The sequence below is a fragment of the Phragmites australis genome, chromosome 16 (assembly GCF_958298935.1).
Source record: "Phragmites australis chromosome 16, lpPhrAust1.1, whole genome shotgun sequence".
Classification (NCBI taxonomy): Eukaryota; Viridiplantae; Streptophyta; class Magnoliopsida; order Poales; family Poaceae; genus Phragmites; species Phragmites australis.
Window position 1 is genome coordinate 8,082,418 of NC_084936.1, and position 9,904 is coordinate 8,092,321.

The 9,904-nt window shown below is 44.6% G+C and overlaps 1 protein-coding gene across 1 annotated transcript; it reads right to left on the reverse strand.

Moving 5' to 3' along the window:
• Positions 1-5,204: 5,204 nt before the first annotated feature.
• Positions 5,205-9,191, reverse strand: LOC133896074 (reticulon-like protein B23). Its single transcript, XM_062336582.1, has 4 exons — positions 8,881-9,191; positions 6,888-7,029; positions 5,699-5,768; positions 5,205-5,567 (listed from the first exon to the last, which is right to left on the reverse strand). Exons 1-4 carry the CDS (start codon positions 9,093-9,095, stop codon positions 5,452-5,454), a joined length of 543 nt encoding a protein of 180 aa, XP_062192566.1. The 5' UTR covers positions 9,096-9,191; the 3' UTR covers positions 5,205-5,451.
• Positions 9,192-9,904: the final 713 nt, after the last annotated feature.

The window sequence follows — 9,904 nt, forward strand, 5'->3', positions numbered from 1 at the left end:
GAAAAAAGGGCATCGCTGATCTCCTGCTCTGAGAAAGGCATACAAGCTGCTTCATTCATGTCACCGTTATAACTCTATCAAACAAATTCGTGAGCTGAACCAGTTCCATGTTTTCATCCCTTGTATACAAGTTTTGAAAGAAACCCATGGTCAGTGCCTCTAGTTCCACTTCCTTCTCAATCCACACGCCATTTGAGTCCTTCAACTTTTGAATTTTATTTATTTTTGACCTCCAGACTGCCTTGCAGTGAAAATAACTAGTATTACAATCTCCTTCACGCATCCATGCAACCCGAGAATGTTGTAACCACATCATCTCCTCTTTATAGAGGAGCTCATCCATCTCCCATTGTAGCTTTTTAATTTCCTCCCTATTACCATCGCATGCACTCTATTGGAGCTCCTCAAGCTGCTTTCGGTGCTCCTCCAGTTTGCGAGAGATGCAACCAATCTTCTCCCTGCTCCAAGCATGCAGGGCCAACATGATAGCAGAGAGCTTGCTCGCCACGTCACCCAGATGCTGGATCGGCTACGTGTGTTGCCATGCGACCTTTATCTCATCTGCTAGTTCCTCCTCTTGCTCCCAAAAAATCTCATACCTCCTCGGCTTCGGTCCCCTAAGTCTTTTAGGAGGGGACGCAAGTGACAAAAGTAGCGGGCAATGGTCAGACCAGGGTGAGACTAGGTGTCGTAGCCTCGCATCTAGGAAAAGATCCGTCCATGCCGGCGTAGCAACTCCCCTATCCAATCAGACACGTACATTCCGATCCCCCTTTTGCTTATTGTCGTAGGTCCATGGCAGCCCTACGAAACCAATGTCGTGCAAATCACAGTGTGAAAGTACCTCATGGAAGTCCATCATCTGCCTCTCCGAGCGCCGTGTGCGGGAAAAGTGTTCCCCCTGCCACATAGCCTCATTAAAGTCCTCGATCGTCAATCATGGTTTCGTCGACCGGTCTTTGATTCTCCTAACAAAGTCCACATGTGTATGTCTCTCCTGCGTTTTAGGCTCCCCGTACACAAAGGCACCCCTCCATCTTTGGCAGTCTTGTTCCTCTCAAATGCGAACATCAATGTGGCGATTACTAAAGGACAACAACTCCACGTGCTTGCATTCCTCCCAAAACAAGGCCAAACCGCCTCCTTTACCTTCACCTTTCACCACAAAACATTCCTTGAAATCCAATCTCCATCTCAGTCTCTGAACATACTCACTATCCTGCATGTCTTCGATAGGAAAATGAGTTTAGGGCTATGCATTCTCGTCAGGGTGATGAGCTCTTGAACTACCCAGGGGTGCCCTAGCCCCCGGCAGTTCAAACTCAGGAGATCCATTAGGCCCGATGGCGCTTCTCGGAGGAGGCCGCCGATGTTGCCAAGTCATTCGTTGTGTTGTCCCCTCCCTCCACCTTCTTCTAACATTTACTATCGCGAGACGTTGTATTACAAGCCTCCTTTTCCAGCACCACACCAGCTTTTTCATTTGTCTCATCTGTAATCTTCACATTGCCATCATCCGCATGCTCCATCTCCGTGATCATCAGAATGTGGTTTTGTTTTGGCAAGACATGCTCATCTTCTAGTGCCAGCCTCCTTTTGCTCTTAGTTGTTCCAACACGCTGCTTTGAGGGGCTAGCATTCATGTTCTTCATGTCATCGTTGTCCTCATCATACTCCGACTCCACGTAGGCCCACCCCTCATCACCACAACCACTGTGGCCCTGGCCGCGCCCTCGTCCTCTACCTCCTCGAACCCCTCCAGAGTACATCCAAGTCTCCTCCTTCCTGAAGCCTGGTGCAATAAGTGTAGGCAAGTACGTTATCTTCTCCGGGGGCTGGAACCCATCTCCACACTCCTTAAGGACGTGCCCAACAATGCCACACACACCATAGAACACCGACATCTTCTCGTACATGAGACGAAAGTAGCACTTCTTCTTAAACAGGGTGATGGACGCCGCACACGAGAGTGGTTTGCGCACGTCGATCTGCACCCTCACCCAGACACCTTTACAAGCACCTGACTGAAGCTTCATCCAATCGAACGAATGTACCAACATGCTTGGAAAGCTGCTTAGCAATGCTGCCCATCCTAATTTTTTCCTTCAGGTCATGCAACTAGACCCAGGCCTAAAAGGTGAAAAGATCCACCTAATCAACGTCCGACAAGCGATCATACTCTGCCATAAGCACCAAGCACCCTCGGAAAATCTATGGACCCCCTTCTATCGCCTTCTCTCAATATGCTAAACAATGGAATTGGACAGAGAAAAGATCATCTTCAATGGCCCTGAACTCAACCTCCTTCGCACAACTCCAGGCCGATCTCCTATTGCCATAGAGGGCAATGTAGCTGAACATCTTGATGGTGAATACACGCGCAAGTGCTAGCCACCGCGCATCAAATTCGATCTACTATAGATCCTCCTCAAGCACTATATCTTCCTCCTCATCCTCCTGTAGATTCAAGCTTGTCAGCATCTCATCAATGGATGGAGCTTTTGAGGATCTGCCTCCTGTCGACTCTGATTTCCCCATCGCTGGTGACTTGCTACGAGCTGAGGCAGCAGCATGTGCCGTGGAAGAGTTCTTGCTCAACATCATGATGGTTTGAGACGTGGTGAAGAACCCAGCACACGAGCACTAGGTTTGATAGGATGTACCTTGGAATACCGATCTGAAACGCTGGTGGAACCAGACCGGATTGGGATTCCTACGATAAACTCCCGACCATCGCCAAGGAGGAGCAAAACCTTAATTTTTAGGGTAAAAGTCCATTTAACACAGGCGATTTTGTGCTGCTTCTCAACTACCGAGAGCTAAATTTGGGTTCGATGCCAACCATTTACACGCTAGCACCTCTGCTCTAACATCATCTTCAACAGTTTCTCTTCACAAGTCATGTTCCCTTTACAAAGGGATTCTCATTTCTTTAACATTTTAACAGCTTCTCTTCACAGTTCCCTTCATAAAGGTATTCTCTCTAATCCCCTTCACTTTGGGATTCTCTCATAAAGGGTATAGGAACAAGGAGACGAATCAAGAAAAGAACAAAATAAAAGGAATTTGGTTGAAGATGATCTAATGTAGCACACCCTTCCTACTTATTTCTGTCTTCTCCTAGCACCCTCAAAAATGCAACGCTAGATGTTCCATTCGGATTCCATAGTGCAGCTAAAAAAAAGGGACCCCGTAGTTTCAAGCTCAGAAAAGAAAGAGTGAGTCTATTATAAAAGAGCTTTAGGCTCCCGACATCCTAATTTTTCACATTAGATCTACGATCAACGACTTATATTTGATTAACTATAAGAAGCACACCTTAATACAGGGTTGTTTTTCGCCTAAAAACGCTAGAACATATACTTATTTGATTCATGAAATAAATAATCGTGCCTAATTATTTATTTACATCGACACTATTTGAAAATCTCTACTATTTTAAAAAGACACAGTGCTTTCTTCCCACGGTCTGTCCTCCCGTGGGTCCCACGACCTCCCGCACCGCACGCTCATGCATGGGCCCACTCACTCCCGCCCACACATGGGCCCACACGCTCAAATGTGGGCCCACATGCTCCCACCCACGCGATGCCACACCGTGCATGAGCGTGTGCTCACACGTAGGCCCACGTGCTCCCGCCCACGTGTTGCCGCACTACGCGCTCACACGACATGTGAAACACGTGCATTGGATTAGTTACATAAAAAAACTGTAACTCCAACCTATAATAACTATAATAAACATAGCAGATTTGTACGAACAAGAATTTAGGTATCGGAGGAGATTAATAGTAAATACACATGGTTTTTTTCTTACCTCACTCTGGACACATACCTAAGGAAGAAAAAGATGAATGGAGAAATCCAAGTGTGGAGGGCTCTAAAACACCTGCAGTGAGATTTAGCAAATTCAAAAAAAAAAAAGAACAGAAAGTTGCCTATATTACAATGTGAATTGCACAAAACACTAGGTTTTCGGTGCTTATTCTCACATTGCTTTAGGTTTTAAATTTCCTTGCATAAAACACTTGGTTTTAACCCAATCATTTTCAAATTACACTAAGTTTTACCTCTCATTACCATTGGACCTACATGTGCTTTGGATGGGTCTCATTGGCCGCCACTTTTACGCAGTTGATGTGGACGACAAAGCCACATAACCGGAACACATTATTTTCTTTGAGTGATGGTACCCATCATATTTCTCTCGGCCCAACGAAGGTACCAATCGGTGACCAAGTCCGAGCAACAGTATAAGGAGGTACAATGAGGGTACAAGCATTGGTCGTTGAGGTTGAGCAGGTATTTGTTTGGTGTAAGGGGTATCTAGGTCGTTAGATCATCATCTGGTGGTTTAAAATCTGTATGATTTTTAGCAAAAAATCTTGTGAAGGACAATTAGACAGACATTATTTAATCCTTGCCCTATTTCTTATGGGATGCTACCCTATTCTTTTTTACTTATCGTTTATGATATCGATACGATCCTCAATGCATTCATTTGACCACTGCTTTTTCTAAGCATATGATATCAAAAATAATTCAAAATTTAATCATTTGAAAATGTTTTCCACGACAAATCTACAAATATCATTTTAATGTGACAAATTTTAATATTTTTGTGTATACTAGAGGACAAAGTTTATAAAGTTTAACGCTACATATCTCTAAATGACATCTGTTCGAGAACAGACAGAGTATTTGAGTAGCTCAATGAGCGCTTAATGTATATTGTAAGATGGAGTTTTCTATAAGATATTATCTTTCCTTTATATTTTTTTTCTCCTTCCTTTCCTTTCTTCTTCTTTTTTTTAAGACTCGAGCAACTTTCGCATTTTATCCACATAACAACCAATATCAAGGAAACATGAGGTTTGTTAATTGCAGAATATAGGGATAAACTGGACAAGAATATGGGATTTCTGTACGAAACACTACTCTTGACCGCGTTAAGTATTTTATCATCACCAGCACTCTGCATTTAACATTTACTAGTGCTTTTCTCATCTTTACTTCTGAGGATACCATGGAAGTACAGCTCAACCAAATCAAGCAATTAAGACGCATAAGCATTCTATGGCGAAAGCCATTCATGATCAGATTATACAAATAACTGACAGTGCAAGTTCATATGCTCCGCAACCGTAGGCTTTACTCCTTTACCCAGCAGACAACGGTGACAAGCAAAAACACACTATCAAGCATTTTCGCGACCAAACATGCATCATAATTTCATCATTGCCAGTCAGATCAGAAGTGAGCGATCACAGAAAGTTGCTGGCAAGTTGGCAACATACCTGTGATACGCAAAGGTTACACCACAGTTGTTAACCTCAGGTTCAGTTGCGATAGATACAGCCGCCATAGATGCTATAATTCAAGCTATTAGCCTGCAGGCCCATATACAAAAAGGGGAAGGAAAAAACTCCATAGTCGATGTACATGTGGAAATCAGCCGGTATCCTGAGCGCTGCCCAATGAATCTCTTCCTATAGGGACCCAAGAAGGGAGCTGATCAAACAGATCGGTGCTTTGTACAAACATGTAGAGGCAGAAGATACAGAGAGCTGGTCAAAGCAACGAAACATCGACAAGTAAGTCATTTCCTATTAGTGTGAAAGTTGTTACATAACAAATCTAAAGCAAGCCTACACAAACAATGCAGAGCAAGGAGAACTTAAGTCTGTAATTCTTTTACCAGCATAAGCAATCGCGGCACCTGACACAACCCTTCCCAAAGCCGCTAGAAAATACAATGTAAAAACCACCTGCAAGGTTGTAGTTCAATGTAAGCCAAAGAATATGTATGAATCTTTTAGCATTAGACTGGATCAATTCGTCAAATGGTTCCATAACATATAGCTGACAGATCACAGATCAAACAACCCAAACTACATTGAAATGACAGAAGGGAAATCGGATCTCTTCTATCTATTCCCTTTGCATGCAAAATAAAAGGGGTGGAAATCTGAACTACCAAACTGTACAGTCTCTACTGCTATGCTTCCAATGATAACGAAGTTGTATTTTCCACAAAAACTTGACCATATACTTACAAGTGGGAGCTAAAAACATGCAAACCTCATGAAATTTCAACATTTCTTTGACTCAAGGTTCCTCAGAGTAAGGATGGCAATTGGACCCATGCGAACCCATGGGTTCTGCACCTGACGGGTCCGTCGGGTCAGGTACCCGAACTGAGTTGGGTCAGGCTTGGGTTTTCATTTTCGCCTGCGGGTGCCCATCGGGTCGCCCAAAACACCCAATCAGCCCAGACAACCCAACTGCTTGCCCCGACAGCCTGACCCCGTTGCTTGCCCCGACTCGGCGACTCCCATTCGGCCAGGGCCATTCCTCCATGCGTCGGTGCCGTCGCCACGCGCCCACACGCTGCCATCGACGCCACATGCCCATGTGTCACCGCCGCCATGCGCCGCTGTTGCCACCATGCGCCCACGTTGCCGCCACCATGCGCCCACGCTGCCGCCTTGCCTGGGATCTGTGCGTCGCCTCACTGCGTTACCAGTCACCCGAGATCTGCGCATCGCCGGTCGAGGGACTCAGCCGCCTTGGCTCTGCGTCGCCCCCTTTCGGTCTCAGCCGTCGGTGGCTCTGTGCTGCCCCCTTCTAGCCTCACCATCTGCAGCTCCACGCCGCCCGCCCCTTTGGCCTTGCTCGTCAGCGCCACGGGCGCCACCCGCCCCTACTTCAGCACAAGACCTGATGGATCCCCGCTGAGTTTCGGGTCCCCACTGGGTTCGGGTGTGGGTCGAGTTTTCAATTTTGGGTTTCGTAGCAGAAGGGTTTTGGCTGAATCCACACCTAACCTGACATGTTGTCATCCCTACCTCAGAGTGTACATACAAAGTTATAGTTTTGAGATATACCTTGAAAAGGAGCTTCTTGTCATGTCCAGTTGCAGCCACCCTCAATACAGACTCAGCAGCTCCAATTGTGTTAGCCAAAGAAGCAACTATACTATTTGCCATCTCCTCAGAAATCTGCCATTCAAGAGGATCCACAGGCACACTACATGCAAAACCATTTTATATAAACATGAGGCAATGTAACAGGAGTTTCCATATCAAATGATACATCATAAGTGTAATTTTAAGAAAAGGTTATCATAATCATAAACAAAATGGATGGAAACAGTCATTGTTAACTCATCAGTATCACTGCCAGTTGCCACCAGCCAGAGAAAGAAATTGTGAAAACTAACAAAACTACCAAGGAAACTAATAAGGGGCACAATAATTGACATTTAAAATTGATAGACAAGTCTCTTTTCAAAACAAAAAAATTTCCTATCCATGTTGCGAGGTTGCTAGTGGAGAAATGTCAACTATGAGAGTATTGGATACATCTTGCATGGAACCAGGACCGTCCACAAGTGTGTGCAAAACTGACTACTGAGCAATTGCTCAGGGCCCCCAGCTTGGGTGGGGGGCCTCCATCTCATTGTGCACTGATAGCTAGTATCAAGATATTAGAAGCAGGTTTATTGGACATAGCATAGTTACATGATACAATTCGATATGGAAGCATGGTTAAGGCCTCAAGCATATGTGTTCTCTTCACTGTGCATCGTAGCATTTTCCATTTTTGTGGGCCTTCTCCTTTTTACTAACTGTATGCTAAAAAATATCTAAGTAATCTCTAGATATAAAACAAGTAGTTACAACTACAAGCCCATGCAATTTCGTTTCTATACTACAACATGTCTTGTACTTCCAGACTTCCTTTTTATGGATTCAAATTACTTGTACATGTAGCAAAGTTCTAATACAATGATATGATATTTGTATATTATATACTAGCATGAACATTCAAATGGAAATTGAATAGTCACAAAAGTTTACTGTTATCCATCAAGTCAATTTTATAGAAATGAGGTAAAACTATCTGATGATTTTATCTTATTAAATTCTATTAATTTTGCTCCCTAAGCTGTTTCTGAACAGGGCCACCAATATGCAAGGAACAGCCTTGCATGTAACTTGCATGTAAATTTATTTCACTGTCAACTTGCAGGCGTATATGTCTATAGACCACAGGGAGAAGCTCTAAAATTGGCAAATTGCATATTTTGTTATTCTACAATAGCTATAAGCTGCCTCCAAAGATGTTCAGCAGCTTACTGATTGCCAACAATTGTTGCTCAGGGAATCTAGTATCTTACAAAGTAGTAGGAAACTAGTGCTGGCAGGGAAAAAGCACCAAAAGCCAGAAATGCTTCTGGCTATCTGATGTAGGTTCTCTTCACTAAGCATGGATCAATAGGTTCCCATACTCAGGGATGGGCCATTATCTTGCAGGGTATGATAATGCAAGCAATCTAACACCAGCGTCTAAAACTCATGCTCTTTTAGTCCTTTTCCTGCGTTTCAGTTTGTGTATCCTCTACTCCAGCTATCTGATGTAGGTTTCTACACACGACAAACAGTTGCTACTATTGAGCTTAGAACACATAAAGGAAAATAATATATTTTGATTCAATTTCCACCAACAAGCAAATAAAAAGTCGCAAGTATTGTACACTTGTATGGCCTACTTCATACCAATAACTTTTCCCCCTAAACTTTCCTAAAATTGGGTATCCATAGTTCAATCCTCCTCTTTACTTCCCAATCTACTTTCCCTTTTTCTAGCATCATCTACTATCCACCAGCAGCTACTGCCAGCAACACCTACTATCCTGCACCTATGAACCAAGAAGTCAAGAATCCAGGCCAGACCATAAGACCTAAGCTAAGCATCACAATCACCATGAAGAAACAGTAAGAGTAACCATCAACCCAAGAAAGGCGAAATTGCTTCGATTGAGGAAAGGAGGCAAGGGGGTGAAGAGGACTGGAGGAAGGGAGGTGGGCTGCGCACGAGATGTGTAGGTGGCGGAAGAGGAGGCCGAGGATGGAGAGGGAGCAGAGGAGGACGAGGAGCACGTCGGCGGCGAGGGACACCGCGCTGGCGCGCCGCACCGCGCAGTGGTAGTACACCAGCCCCCCGCACACCGCGCCCACCGCCCACCGGCCTCCGATTCCCCCACCTGTCCCCCTCGCCGCCGCGTCGCCGTCGCCGCCGATGGACTCCATCGCTCGTCGCGTTCGTGCCCCAAGGGAGAAGGCGGCCGGCTTCTTGGACTGGCTCCTTTTCCGGTTGTCCTCCGGTTGTGCGTCGTCTTGTCCTTTGGGCTGGGCCTCGTTGGGTTACTGGGTCCAAATTTATTGCGTACCATTCCAATGAATCCTATTTCGTTTTTTTAAAAAAAAATTAAGAGCATGTTTCTTTTAGCTTTAGATCATGAGAATCCAATCCAATATGTAGAAGCTATGAAATATTATTTTTATCAGATTATAAATTATGAGATTTTATAGTATAACTTGCTTGTGGATTGTGAAAATTACCTTTTATATTGTGGCCGTTTGTTTTTGGATTTGAGGCTAGAATCCATAATTGGAATAAAAAAATAAATAGAGCCTAAGAAAATAATTAAAAATAAATAAGTCTATTTTATCTGCTTGAATTCTTCATAGTGCTGGCATAACTCTCAGACTCCACTAAGAAAAGCTCTCTGACTAAAACCTAGTTCTTAGAAATTGGACAAACAAAAGTAGGTCAACTAGAGGCAACAACTCATGACTGGGAGCTGGAAGGGGCATGGGTAGTTGAGATTAGGGAGGAGAAGGGCGAGGGAAACGGGGAGCACCGAGGCAACGGTAGCCCGGAGCAAGAAGGAGGGGCAAAATGGAGGGCTCGAGGCGCGAGGGGAGCACGGGCGCGGTAGCGGCCATCGGGGAACACGAAGAAGAGGAGCATGACTAAGAGTAATTGGACATGACCAGATGATTGGCTTAAAGCAAACTTCGATAGGGATTTCGAGAGATAGATGATTCTACGGGAG

What these genes read in the sequence shown, in the direction of transcription:
- LOC133896074 (XM_062336582.1), bottom strand. Translation starts at nt 9,095, where the DNA reads ATGGAGTCCATCGGCGGCGACGGCGACGCGGCGGCGAGGGGGACAGGT. An exon ending in TTCCGCCACCTACACATCTC is followed by an intron (nt 7,030 to 8,880) that starts GTGCGCAGCCCA and finishes TTTTGCATGTAG; the next exon opens with TGTGCCTGTGGATCCTCTTG. An exon ending in ACAAGAAGCTCCTTTTCAAG is followed by an intron (nt 5,769 to 6,887) that starts GTATATCTCAAA and finishes ACAACCTTGCAG; the next exon opens with GTGGTTTTTACATTGTATTT.